The sequence below is a fragment of the Zonotrichia leucophrys genome, chromosome 2, assembly GCF_028769735.1.
Source record: "Zonotrichia leucophrys gambelii isolate GWCS_2022_RI chromosome 2, RI_Zleu_2.0, whole genome shotgun sequence".
NCBI lineage: Eukaryota > Metazoa > Chordata > Aves > Passeriformes > Passerellidae > Zonotrichia > Zonotrichia leucophrys.
The window spans coordinates 114,061,129-114,075,759 of record NC_088171.1 but is presented as its reverse complement, the minus strand read 5'-3'; the positions used below and the strand labels follow the sequence as shown (position 1 = coordinate 114,075,759).

General features: G+C 36.1%; 1 protein-coding gene across 1 annotated transcript; it reads right to left on the bottom strand.

Annotated features, from left to right (window-relative positions):
- Window positions 1–2,275: 2,275 nt before the first annotated feature.
- Window positions 2,276–12,796, bottom strand: LOC135442935 (oxygen-regulated protein 1-like). Its single transcript, XM_064703208.1, has 4 exons — window positions 12,388–12,796; window positions 12,158–12,351; window positions 10,617–10,788; window positions 2,276–7,833 (listed from the first exon to the last, which is right to left on the bottom strand). The coding sequence occupies exons 1-4, from the start codon at window positions 12,794–12,796 to the stop codon at window positions 2,276–2,278; spliced, it is 6,333 nt and encodes a 2,110-aa protein (XP_064559278.1).
- Between the last annotated feature and the right edge of the window lie 1,835 nt (window positions 12,797–14,631).

Below are 14,631 nucleotides of genomic sequence, written 5' to 3'. Positions count from 1 at the left end.
TGCAATTCTGCGTTAATGGTTGGACTCAGAGATCTTTTCTAACCTAAATGATTTCACAATTCTCGGATCTTCCGTGTACCACTAATGAATATATAAACCCTGGGACAGTATGGTACAGCTCACTGTCAACCTTTTGTCCTGCTCTGAGTTGACCATTTTATTCCTTCTCTTTCAGTTAACAGAAATAAAAACCAAGTTTTTCTGTTAATATTCATTTCACCTCTTGCTGTGGTCTCTGCTAATTGTATCCTGAGGGAGTACTTCACATCTCATGTTTTGAGCGCTAGTTTGCTCAGTAACCCTCAGTAACTCAGTAATAAGGATCTGATTAAAGGCTCCTGAACCTTGATCTGGAAGCACTGAGGTGTTGTGAGTGTAGCACAGTGCTGTGAATCCAGCAGAAAGACTGTGAGTGATGGAGACATATATAGCTGTTAACTCACCTATAATTTAGACATTATTTACAGCACAGAGTGCTTTATGACATTCAGATGGATTCTAGCAATTTCAAGTTGCATTTTTCAAACAAAGGTTTTATTTCTGTATCAACATGTAAAGGGATGAAAAAAATACCATTGACACTCGTCAATTGGAACAGTTCTAAAACAAGTGAAGGAGGACACCAAAAGAAGTGGAGATGGACAGAAGAATGTCAGAAACAAGGGCAGTATAGGAAATAACACACAGATATCTAGTGTGAAATAAATTAGACAATACATCTTGCTTTAGAGTTATAACATTTGTTTATTATATAGTATACACCACTTCAAACAGAAATATAACATTCATTTAGGAGAAAAACTTCTAAAAAAACTGAGTGCTAGGTTTCCTACCTGTACTACAAACCCCTTTTGCTTCACATCCAACTTCTACTTCCCTTCTACGTGCCTTCAGTCCCACACAGACACAATCAAAGCCTCTGGGCCAAGAGGAATTTACATCAGCCTTTTATTAGGTCCCCAATCTGGATAACCAAAGGATCATGACCCAGGGCTTATGTACATGCTAGTTATTCTAGACAGAGTCTTCAAGAGTACAGAATGGCCAAATTCTCATTCTCTACCTGAAAAGCAGCACCTTCTTTTTCCAGGTATACCTCTGGCTTCCTTAACAATGAAGAGGGGTACTGTCCAGTATTAGGAATTAAAATCTAACCAAAAAATTGAAACACTCTCCCTAATCACAATATACATTAAATATTTTCCAATTTTGTGTGTTACATCATTTACTGAAAATTGTAAACCATATATAGGTGCTTACTACATACATGCAGTATTAAAAAATGCTGTAAACAGGTATCCAAAATAACTCTAACAATTGATTGAAAGATCCTGGAACATATTGCATATGCTTTGGATTCTCAAAATACAACATATTTACAAAAAAATAAATCAAACAAACAAAGGAAAAAACCTGAAACAAAACCACAAATATAAGCTCTAAAGTACAGACAGAGGTTAAGTTAGAACACACAACTAAAACTTTCAGTGTATGTAGAACAATTTAAAGAGTAAGTGGTGCTGTCTCAGAAGGGAATATGGCAACAGCAGTCAGGAAGTCCATTGCAAACAATCTCTGTTCTCAGTTCCTAAATATGCCTCATTTCAAGTGTCCTCTGAGTTAAATAGGCCTCCTTATTTGGTGTCTGGATGATCCTACACGGAAAAATCTATTTACTTACATACATATTCTGCAGCTGGCCTTTAAAATCTCAAACAGCAATTTTATAATGTATATGTACATAAAATTAACATGACTTCTGTTTCCTACTCGTTAGTGTATTACAGCATTTGAATAGTATTTCCTACTTTTCATTTAAAATTAAACATATCTGTTGATTTTCTTCTGGGAAAAACATTTCTACTGAAAGGCAGTTTTCAAACTCCTTCTCAAATGTCCTGGAATACAAAATCTTAAATCTTGGGCAGGTATTTAAAATTTCAGTTCTCAGCTGAAAAAAAGCAGCCAACCAGCCATTTCTCTAAAATTAGATTATTGGTACACCACTACCTCTTAAAAGATAATATTTCACAGAAAAACTATTTCCTAGCCAAGAAATCATTGCCTTGGAAGTACAACTTTTCTTCATATAGTGGTTCCCATAAAAAATTAATTAATGTTTGTATTTCAGCACTGATATACAATTGTGACTTATTTTTATCTAGTTATTCACACTGAGAGTTTTATGGGTTGTGCTGTACACACTTATTATGTGATTTTTTTTTTCTGAAGATGTTTTCACTAATCTAATGTAATGGAAATTCCAAGATCTTTATTACAAGTCTTTCTCATCTCTACTGTTTCCACTGTTCATTGTAGAAGAGCAAACTACTTCTTCTTTGTCTTCTTCTGTAGGAAAGGCATTTTTGTTTTTCAGATTTTCAGAGGCTTTATGTTCAGTGCTATTTAAGGAAGTGTCACACTTCAGAAATGTTTCAGAGTGACAGGTTTCTGCTGAATCTGCCAACATGGGAGAACATTTTTCTCCAACAATATAAATTAAATTTATTCTTAAAGTTTGACTTTTTTTTGTCTTTCCATTGGGTAGCTCAGTATTTGTGCCTGTGACAAGATCACTGGGTATGTGTTTGGATACACTATTTTGACAATTTCTAGCTTCCATGTGGTTTGCATTCATATCCTCTGTAATATGTAACTCCCTTAAAACATTCGTGTCTTTCAAAGTTGAGGATGCAAGTATTCCAAAGTTACTAATAAAATCTAAGGTATTATCAGCATAAAACCTATTAAAGATATTACTGACAATTTTATTGATAGAGTTATTCTTCAAAGTCACATAATTACTTTTGTCTGTCAGGTCTTGACCTGACCACTCTAAATGTTTGCTCTTTTTGGCCAACAGATATGGACCCAGCTGGTTCTCAATATCAGATGCCTTTTGGTAGGCATACCCTCTCTGTTCCTCATTAATTGGTGTTACTGTTACCATCAGTATTGGACAATGTTGGCCACATATTGCATGGAGCCTATCCAGAGAATCTTCTTCACGGAGAGCACTTCTCTCAACATTACTAACACTAGTTGGCTGAGACTGTATGGGTGCAGCATTTGAAGGATTTTCCAAAGGATGCACCTTGTTATCAGGCAATCTAAATTCTACAGATGAGAAGGCTGGAAAATTGGTGTCAGCCTGTGTGGAAGTAGAACCTACCACGGTTGATGGATTGGTCTTGTCTTTGTTTGGTGCAGGAAGGATCTTGCCATTGCGACTAGGTTTGCCTTTTGCATTTGACTCATCCTGAAAGGGGTCTGAATCACTATTATGAGGCATATTGAAGTAGCTGCAAAAATTTTCAGGGGGTTTTACCATGTCTTCAAGTTCTGAAGAAGGGATCTCATCAAGGGCAGGGTACTGATCCAGGTTGCCAAAGTGAGAGTATGGGACTTCATCACTTTCAATTGATGTTGTATCCAAATTACCATACATTCCAATCCGTTCAGGTGGTGACCTTCTTATCAAATGATTTTCTTTCAGAAGCCATTTGCCTTTATCTATCAATACTCCTTCATCTTCACTAGCCTGAATGCTAGGTTGACAGTGTTGATTTGGAGATTCCCCTAAACAGTCATTAGCATAGCTTGGCTCTTCTCTGTTAAGAGCAGATTGTGGTGTTGGTAAAGGAGTTTCTCTCCTTGATATACTGTCATCTTTGTTTACTTTTACTGGATATTCTTGTGATGGTAGTGAGGAATGTGAAAATCTCTGTGCAGAACAAGACATAGATTCTTGAGAAAAATAAATTATTTTTTCCCCCACTGCAGAGTGGAATCCTTCAGTATCTGCTTGAAATACCTTCGACATATACGGAAATCCTTTGTGAAAGTCGGGCTTAAATGAAGATTCTGTCTTGCCATAGAGTCTTTCAATAGTTCTCTTGACATAGCCAGTATTATAATGTTTTTCAAGTGCTTCCTCCCCACTTTCATTGGTCAAGTCACTGGATGCTCTAAAGTTATTATCACTCTCTTCAGTATCTGGTCTGTAATCTGACCAGTCTGAAGTAGCAGGACTTTTTAAGCATTTTTTTAATTGAGAGCTGTCAGAAAACATTTTATTCTCCAGTTCTTCTACTTGCAATTTCTGTTCTCCTTCAGTCATGTCACATTCTGTAACTTGCTTTGATTCATAACGAAATGATAATGGAGAGACTGTAGATAACCTCTCAGAGGTTTCCTCAGATATTTCTGCATCTTCTTTGTCTCCCTGTACAGAATAGTCCTCATTATTATATTCTAGAGAGGTTTCAGCATCTAGTGTAGATTGGTTTTTAAGGGTTTGGTCAATATCTGATGACTTTGGATCAACATCCTCATCTTCACTTTTATCAGTACTAACAGGTGCAACACCTTTTTCTCCTTCTAACTCAGAAGTATCCTGATCTAAAATACAATTGTTATCATTAGAAGTTACACTATGAACTGTGGAGTTAGGTTCTACTGAAGATTCTGACTCTTCATTAGTGAATGATATATCTTGAGTTTTTTCGTATAGGTTACCAGGCATTTCTTCATTTCTTTCTGGTGTCTCTATAGCTGATGGAAGGCTGCAGGTATTTGAATTAGTATTGGCAAATTGACCATCTAGTGTTTCAGGAGCAGTCATGTCTAAAGCCTCTGTTTCTTTACAAAGATCCTTCTCTATATCAAAACAGCTTTCTGATTCCCCAGTTAATTTTAGAGCTTCTTCAGAATTTACACTGTCCATCACAGTACAAGGTTCAACTAATTCTTCATGTTCATGCAAATGTGTATTATTAGGAATTTCAGATGTGGGCACATTGTCATGTGTGGAGCCCTGCTTTTCAAGTTCCTTCCTGAAGTGTACTAAGTTATTTTCTGTTGATTGTTGGAGATGTGAGAAGACAGCCTTCAGCTCATCAGCTTGTTCTATAGTTGCAGTTTGTTTCAGACATTTTAACTGCGTAAATATTTCAGAACAGCTACAGGCATTTTTTTGCATATCATCTGTGATTGTCCCAATCAAACTCTCTCTCAGATTCAGTAAAAGTAGCCAAGCTAAGAGGGCGTTGGAGGAAGAACCAAAAGCTGCAGGAGAAAGATCCGAAAAGCTGCAAGATTTTCCAATGCATCCACTATGTCCTTTCTGCAGACCAAGCAAGGCTGACTGAAGTTCATGCAGCAACATGTTAGACATGCAATTATTCTGAACTTCAATTCCAATTTTCTCTCTTACAATTGTGCAATCAGCCTGAACAGCAACCTCAGATTTTTTTCTTTGACATAGGTTGGTAACTTGGTTGTCAACTTCTGTCATCTTTTTGTCATTGTGATGTGCTTCATGAAACAAATGCAGCTTACTATCCTGATGAAATTCCGACTTTAGTAAATAGTTGGCTTCTTCTAGTATAGATGTATTAGAATGAATCAAAAAGTCAGTTTGTCTTTCATCTGAATCTTTGGCTGAGTCTTCTGAAATTCTCAATTTATCAATAGGCTTTAAAGGTTTTTTTGTTAGATTATCTTCAAGTAAATGTGTTTTCCCAGTTACATGCACATTATTTGTGATAAACGTAGCTTCTTTTTCTATAGAAGTATCACTATTTTCTTCAGGAAAAGAACAGGCATTGCTATTCTCTACAGTCCCTTCTTTTTTCTTTATAGGGGGTAAGACAGAATTTGAGAAAGAATTTTTCAGCCAAGTTTGGACATAGTTTTCACGTGAATGCTCAGCAACCTTCTCTTGAAAATTCTCCTGGTTTAGGGTCTCTAGTGTAATGACACTCTCTAACATATTTTTCTTATTTACACCTTTACCTAGATTTTTCTTCATCATCTTTTGCTTTTTCTCTTTCTTTGATAGCAAATGTTCCAAATTATTCTTTTCCTTTTCTTTTTCAAAGGTAAGATGTTTTGGCACTTCTGACAATGGCTTTGAAGTCACTGATGAGTCAGGTGTCTGCTTGAAAGAACTGGTCATAGGATGTGGGCCTTCTTTCTCAGTACTAAATGTACCCTGACTGTGTTCAGATTCGTTGTTCGAATCAGCTGTCTTTAGACCATCTTCACTTTTTGCAGATGAAATTATACTGCTTTTTTTGCCTGACTTCAATTTTACTTTGGCTAACTTATTGTTACTACTTCCTTTTTTTTTATTAGATGATGGTGATCCATTTTGCTCCACTGAATCCTGGTGATCAAAATCATCTTCAGGATTTATGGTTTTGTCTGAATTGGCAGATCCATCATTGTTTTTTACAAAATATTCAGATCCTTTTTTATGAGGCATTTCAGAATATTTATCCATAGCCTCTTTTGTGGAATCCTGTGAGATATGTTGTCCCTCACTGCTAGTTATCCCTGAAATTTCTTGATGCTTTTGATTTTCATATGTATCTTGGTCTAGAAAGCTCGATGATTTTCTTTTCTTCTTTTTCTTTTTGGTGAAGGATGATGCAGACTCATTGTTCTCAATGGGTGTTGTCCTCATAGATTCAGTCGTGGCACTGGTTTGATTCTCACTTTCAGTAACAGTAGGAAAGAATCCAGTTGTTTGATTTACTTTCTCAGAAGGACTCTTACTGCATGGAGGTGCCATCATTGTCATCTGGCTATGTCCAGCACAGGCTGAATGCACTGACTCTTGAGAAACACCTACTAAATCAGCAACTTGGCATTTTATTTCTTCTTTTGACTGACACAATTCTGAGTATGTAATGAAAGAACTCACTGATCTTTTTATTTGTTTAATATCACATGACTTATGGATGTGATCTGCTGTACCTGGCCTAGCTGTCTGGTAAGTTTTTGACGATGACATGAAACCACTGATGTCGGCTTTGGAGGTTGATACTAAACTACTGTATGTACCTTGTTCCACAACTGATTTCTCCAATATATTCTGTACCAATTCGTCCTCATTAGGCACGTCTAATGTCTTCCGGTTTGTGGTTTCTATTAGCTCACTACTTTTGTGGCTTACTTTAAAAAGCATTTCTTCCTTTACATTTTCTGAAGACAGCTTTAATAAGCCATTGTCACCCATCTCATTAAACTTTGGACTACTGACACTTGATTTTTTCCTGCTTGAATGAGCTACCATGCAGTACTCAGATGTTTTTTCTCCATTCTGTACTTCCTCACTGTAGGAAAACTGTCCTATTGTCTTCTCTTGAACCTCTTTATCAGATACCAAGGTGACACTTTCAACTACTGCCTTCTTCTGTCTAACACGCCTTGGCCCAGGGGTGGGAGGCCTATAAAAGCGAGGCTTGATATTTTCCTCGGGTACATTGCTTACATCTAAATCTGCAGAATTGTTCTTCTCAGAGACATTAAAATCAGCAGTTTTCAAATCAGATTCTGATTCTTTTTCTGACATTTCTTCATTGGATTGCTGTAATGAGTCTTCCTCTCCTTTATTGCAGCTCTTCAAAAATGGAGCATCTTTTGGATTTCTACAGTCTGATGTATTTACTTTGGATGAGCAGTCTCCCACATGCATTGCAGAAGAATTGCAGATGGAGACATTTTTGTCATCAGAAAGGCCAGCACGACTTACGGTGGTTGTCCACTTAATGGTTTCTTCCTCTTTAATTTTGAATCGAACTTTCATTTCCACTGTGATACTGCCATCTTGGTTAACGTGGACAGACTTCTCAATGTCATCTTGATACTGTGCCACAGATAATTCTTCACCAATAACTGACTGATTTCCTCCTATCCCATTATGGCTGTCAAGAACATAGGAAGAATCTGAGTTGTTATCGTTTGAGTTGTTATCATTGCTGGATCCTTTATCGGAAGAAACTGAGAATATCTGAGATCTTGAACTAGAGTCCATTTCAGCTCTCACTACCCATAATTACATTGAAAGAATACAGATTCATTCAGTAGACAGAAAGTAGAGCAGGCAAGTACCACGGATAAGGATCCAGATGATGAGACAGTGAGTGGGCAGGCAACAAAGGAAAAGAAGAAAGGAGAAAAATTAGTATTAAAGATGCTAATGAAGTGTCTTATTTTACATACTTTCTTTTTTATTTATTTTGCATTAGAAAGTACAGAAAAAAAACCCATGGGTAATCTTGCTATTCATCTATGAAGTTTTCAGAGAAAGAAATATAAGAAAATCTTAATAAAGAATTAAGCATTTAAATACTTGTCTACTTATTTTTTCTTTTACAATAAGTTCTTTCTAATGTCAGAACTACAGTCTTATTTGAAGCTCCAAACCTAAAAAAGTACTAGATGATTTCATTTTGTACTTAGTTGAGAGCTGAGGTTGCCTTGAGCTTTTGAAAGGATTCATAGGTACTCACTCGTTTGGGTTTTGAATGACCAGCTTTACTTCCTCCTCATGTTTTAGTGATCATTATATCACTTCCTACTAGTTCTTACAATTATCACTAAAATTTGTCATTAAAGATCAATATATATGTTCTTGGGCTTAATTTAACAATCTACTCTTTGTAACGCCACTAACACGTGACAAAAGGGTTCATATCCAATCCTCTGACCTTCTGTAAAGAAGGAAACACTGAAGTTCTTGAACTCCTTGTAAAATCTGAACTTAAATCATGATATTTTGGAACACATTTATGTATCTGTACTGTAGACAACGTGCAAAATTCAGCAAAGCCTAAAAGAATACTTCTAGACTTCAATCATTTTTGAATGTGGCCCAAAATGTGTTAGCATACACAGTATATTTTCCAACAATATGTTTTAATTACTCTGCAATAACTTGGGTCTTTTAAAAGTTTTATCTCATTGTCATTGTCACTGAAGAGTTGAGAGCTAAAAGAACGTGAGATAAGAATAAAGTTTTTCTGTCTTCCAAGGTCTTCCGCACATGCAAGGGAAACAGTGCAGGTATGCCCACACAAAGGTATGAACAACTCCTATGATATTGAAATATATATATATATATATATGATCCACCATTAAATATATAGGTTTGACTTGCAAAAAGCATTTTAACACATATAATATTAATTTATCTACATTTCTTGACTTTAAGTTTGTTTGTTTTCTTAAGTATTTTCACATCAATACTTTTACAATAATATATTACCATTATAGAAACATGTCTATAACTTCAGGCAAAAGGCTTTGCAAGCTTCTTGAGCAGATGCTTTACCATGAACTGAAAAGGATACAAAGGTTTGTACTAATTCTTCTAACACAGACCAGAACTTATGCTTCACAAAGAAAAAATCTCACCTTCCCTGTCTCAGGAAATGGAATTGGAACAAAGATGCTGAAATTTCATTTTCCATGCTTTCATTTCATCAGTGATACCTCCTACACCCGATATTTTTTAAATTCTCAGGTTAAAGACAAAAAGAGGGTTGTTTCTTCCTCCCTCCTTCTGTGATTGCTGTTGACTAAGAAGCACGAGATAATCATATTCAATAACTCAGGTTTTCTACAATTGCAAGGCTCTGTCTCAAAGGAGAATCTAGGTAGGATTTTTGTTTCTGCAGATCTTTCATTCTCAAAATGTTCTTATTCATTCTGTCTTGACTCATTAGTTATGCTCTGCAAACAGGTCTCAAGCTGTGCAAGTCAAAGTACGTGAAGGCTGAAAAAAACTTAAATTAATAGCCTGGTGGGGACATAATAAACTGCAAGGAATGTGAATGGAACTCCCTCAAGCAAATGGAAATCAAATGTCATATATTAACGTGCTCCATGACACTGTCAGAGTTACTGTGGAAAGTCCCAGTACAGTAACAATTACCGTGTTCCCTGGGCTCTCCAGTACAGCATGAAGCTGTAGCAAGAGTAGACAGTACTCTGGATTAAGGAAGTTCCTGCAGACAGCACCTCAGCCCTACAGGATGCTCTAATGTCAGGAACTCCCACAGGACTTAAAGATGTGGTACTGCAGGATTTCATTTCCCTTAGGCTATTCATCTAGCCTGACTTCTCTCCAAGAGCTCCTCATTTTCCTGCTCATCCACTGGTCACACTCTTCCTGATCTTATCAGTGGAGCAACTCGGTGAGTAACCAAAGAGAAAGTACATATTTGTGTATCTTTTCCCAAACTTATTAAAAAGTATATATAGCAGCCATGAGGATATAGGAATGGACAACACTCTGTTTAGGCAAAAGCAGCTTCAAAGACATGATGAACTTGTGAGTGGATGGATGCTATACTAGTTTTCCTATTTATGCAACAAGAGAAGAAGAGTAAGTCATGACAAGCCAAACCTCCACTTGTTAAGTTCTGAAAACTGAACAGAAGTTTTGCCCAATCAATTCAATGAGACCCTGAAGTAGCCTGAGGTTTTACTTTTACCACTGTTGTTATTAATTCTGACACCAAAAAATTAATAACAATGGCAATCAAGTGAATTAAAGTGAAATATACTCATAAATTTTCATCCATGTTCTAAGTCTATCAGAAACAAAATATGCATAGTAGCTGAGTACTTAGCAGAAACTTGCATTTTAAAAAGAAAATTAACACTTTGATCTTTCATAAGCTATAGAGGAGTCACAGCAGATATAAACAGTTTCAACTGGCCTTTCTGAATATCCTTGATCCTAGTAAGATTGTCACTGTTTGTGTCTTATGCTGAGAGAGATAAACAAATTATTAAAATACAAATTAATTCAAAGAACTTACTCTTTTCACTTTCTGACTTGGCATTTGCTTTTGGGTACACACGATTTCCAATTCCAAGCAATTTAGCAGGTCGCAAATACCCAAGGGATTCATAATTGCTTGGTTTAAAAGGCTCTCTCCCCGCTGCGACTACAGCTCCAGAGCACAATATCAGGGCCTGAAGATTAGGAACCTGGAAAAAGAAGTAACATTAAATTCTCTGCATTAGTAACCACCAAAAAATAATGTAAGAGGTTCATCTCTTTCAAGCTTTAATATCTTCACTGCTTAGTCTCCACATTCATTTGCAGTAGACTATTAAATATGCATCACAGCATGGAATTAATTTTTCAATTCCTATAAGGCAATTCCTATTTCTGTGAAGATGTGTCTAGTTATACGAATATAGCAGATAATTACTTCAAGAAGTAACTTGATCAAAATTTTCTTAAACAGATCAAAATATTCTTAAAATTTAAGTGTTTAGACATGTAATTTTTTTTCATTGTTGCACAGTGACTGCTCATAGTCATGAAATATGAATATGCATTTAGAGGTAGGCATATGTATGAAGACATGGAGGAAAAATTCAGAATGCAGCACAAGCAGTTGATTAATACTTTCACAAAGGAACAGGAGACCACCATAGAGCATCATACTTTGGAAAAAACCTCTGGAGGTCATGCAGTCTAACCCTCTACACAAAGCAGATCTGACTGGATCAAAATGCTCAGAGCCTTGTCTGACAGTTTTAAATGTAGGTTCCAAAATATATTGCAAATTAAGGCTTACAAACTGTACTTCGTTAACTTGTAGGTAATATGGATGGTTTCCCAACCTAATATACAATTTCAACATGTGAAGGGCAAGCAGGAGATTTCTTTTGAACTCTCAGAGTTCTGCACAGATTTCTCTTTCTAGATGCCTGCTAAGTGCAGCCATAAGTGCTTTTCTGTGGTTAAACAACAGACAGAAAAAACACTGAGATGAAATTATACAGACAGCATGTGAGACTAAAATCTGAATTATTAGTGCTGCACCATCTGAGTTTAGAGGTACAGAACCTGGTCTATGGTTTGAAATTATGATAGGCAATCAGGTGTCAGAGTTCCAAGTCATTGATGGCAAAGCACTCTGCATTTGTGCAATGATAAAAATACATGTGGACATTAGATACTACTTACCGTGTTCTAAAACATTAAAAATTCCAGATAAATATCATTAAGACTAAAGGAAGATCTTGTGTAAGTGGATAAAAGTACAGAATTGGCAGCATGGCTTAAAGAGGCCTGAGTAAGAGGAAAAAAAAAGTGTTTTTTCCTTTTTTGCTTAAAATGAAATGTGTCCTCACTAACTTCTTTTTGTTCACAATATTCCAGTATATTTCTTCCAAGCCAGTAGCCCTTCAGAAGGGGAAATAAGCATAGAAAGTAAAGAGATTACATTTAGCACATCAGATCATACATCAGGACCATTTTTCAAACATGAATACAACTTTTTTTTTTTTTTAAATAATCTAGAAGAAATCACAAAATAATGTCAGTACTCATCCTTTTTCTCACCTTTCTGCCATCAGTGGTATAGAGCTTTGCAACTGGATATTGCATTAACTCACTCATATAGTCCAGAAAGGCCTCAAATGTTTGTGTATTTTTCTTTCCCAAAACTACGGTGCGCCTAAGTCTTACATCCCCGTTTTTGAAAACAAGCATCTTTTTGGGAGTTGTTATTCTGCTTTCTCGATGGCCAAACCCATCTTCATTCTGCCTTGCTAATTGCACAGCTCGCCGACGAGCACTGACAGGCCTGCTGATCTGCCAGGGCAGTGGCTTTTTGCTGGCCTGTTCCAGGTTGATGGGCTTCATTTTCCTCTGATGGGAACAAATATAGGACTTTCCATCTTCCAGATCCTCCAAATTGGTGATGCTGTGTCTCCCCCTTGGTGTACTAATATTCCTTACTCCAAAAGGTAACGGGACCCGTTTGGACAAACTATCCAGCAAGGCATCAAACGTCTTGTAAGACCTGCTATTAACAACCATTTTGATCCCATTAAACTGGGGATCTCCACTTTTATAGAAACAAATCCGTTTTGCCACAACAGGTTCGGTAATGTTGAAATGGCGCGCGGATAAACTCTGCTCGCTCTCGGAGGAGTTTGCATGATTCACCGAGTAACTGCTGGAAGGTGTTTCACTCATTTTGGCAGCAATCTGGAAGAAAGAGGAGATGGGTGTAAAACTTTCTCTGTAACTGGTAAAAATATGATCTACATTTTGAAAGGTGCAGGAAGAGGATTTATGAGAAACCCACAGCAGCGTGTTGTGCCAAAAATCATTGGATTTAAATGGATTCAAGCTGTTATCACTAAACTCCACAAAGACTCCAATACTGTCAGATTAAGTTAGCATAGCTCTACTTGCAAGTATTCCCAAAACTCTCCTACGTAATTTCAATTCTTTTATCATTTTGGTGCAAAAGACCTTTTCTTAGAAGGAGGTGGTTTGTCAGTCCATCCTTTCTTGAGCATGAAGCTGATGATATTTCACATTTAAGATATTTAAGAAAAATCCTTTCTAGAAGGGAGCAATTTCTGCTATAGTACATGCCTTTTTAGTCCAAAATAGCTAAACTGAAAGACAATGCAATTCAGTCTAATCTTATATACTAGTTTCATACCAAGGCAAAACCATGGAAGTCAAAGAAAAGTCTCCTGATTTATGGACTGTAATCTATACAATAATAAGGCCCAAAACATATGTTAGAGTGAAATTTTATCATAAACTGACATATTACTTGCTTTTCTATTACAAGTTTTATGTCTCACAATACATATCTACTACAACAGTCATATACTGAGACAAAAATCTACTGATAAAATAAGGCATTTTTAGTGAAAGAAAAGCCTTTAAGTCCCTCAAAAAGATAAAAAACATTCAGGTATTCTTCAGGAGAAGTAGACTTGAAATTAAAACATTTAAATACTGGTCTCATAAATAACAAATTATTTCTGACAACCATATTGATAGTCTTCATGCTGGTAAATAGAGCACCAATCTTTCCATTTTAATCCAATCTAAATATAGATGCTGTAATGACAACCCCTTCAGTGACTAAAATAACTATTTTAATGATTGGCTTGCTTTCACTGAAACACAGGGTAAAATTTTTCAACTAATTTGACTCAAGGAAACAGTTTTAGTAGACTTTTACTGAAAAGGTACATTGCAGCCTTGGGGAACACTTGTCATCAAAATAAAATAAATTAAATACTTTGATGATATTACCTTAATATAACTGCCATATTGAGTAATGAAGCAATCTCCAGCTACCATGTATTTTTTAATGAAGCTATAGAAAAAAGTATTTTGATTCTTTTAATCCTTCCTATATCCATTCTGAAATTGATAAAAAGATGTTATGTTTCAGGACAATGAAGGTTCAAATAAAGTCAGATTTTTTAAGATTTTATCTTACTGTGTTCTTACATCTTTTCCAATAATGCTTCAGGTGAAGTGCAATAATGCACTGCTTTAACTCATGTGTTTTGCCTTCACTAGGAGTTAATTATTTTGAACACTGATCAGAACACAGGAAGAAATGTCTCCTTATAAGATATAATTTATGCTGCAAAATATAATTCTCCAAGTGCTAAAACTGAAAAACAGCCCAACAGGACTGCACTAGAATGGTGTACTCTAAGATTGATTTGCATAATCACAATTCCATTTAAAATAAATAAATAATTTTTAAAAGCCTAAAACATGAAAAATAAAAAAAAACATTTAATTAAGGAATGTGCAAGAAGAAGTTTTCAAGGTTGGCTGCAGCAACTTATACAACCCAGCTACTGAAATGACTTACTCTCTGTAGGAGGGAGGAGCTCCACTTCAGCTGAAACCACTGAGAGCCAAAGCTGTTCTTCGTTTTTGGCAGATCTACTCATTAGCTGAGTAAATTTTCACTATACTTCTATACTGAGAGGTTGGTTGGTGAGTTTAGACTAGGGACACAATTTGAACCAGACATTTTATGT

Coding starts and splice junctions, on each gene's coding strand:
- LOC135442935 (XM_064703208.1), bottom strand. CDS start 12,796: ATGAGTGAAACACCTTCCAGCAGTTACTCGGTGAATCATGCAAACTCC. Junction 12,352..12,387: donor CAGCAGGCCTGTCAGTGCTC/GTCGGCGAGCTG, acceptor GGCAGAATGAAG/ATGGGTTTGGCCATCGAGAA. Junction 7,834..10,616: donor CAAGTCAGAAAGTGAAAAGA/GTAAGTTCTTTG, acceptor AATTATGGGTAG/TGAGAGCTGAAATGGACTCT.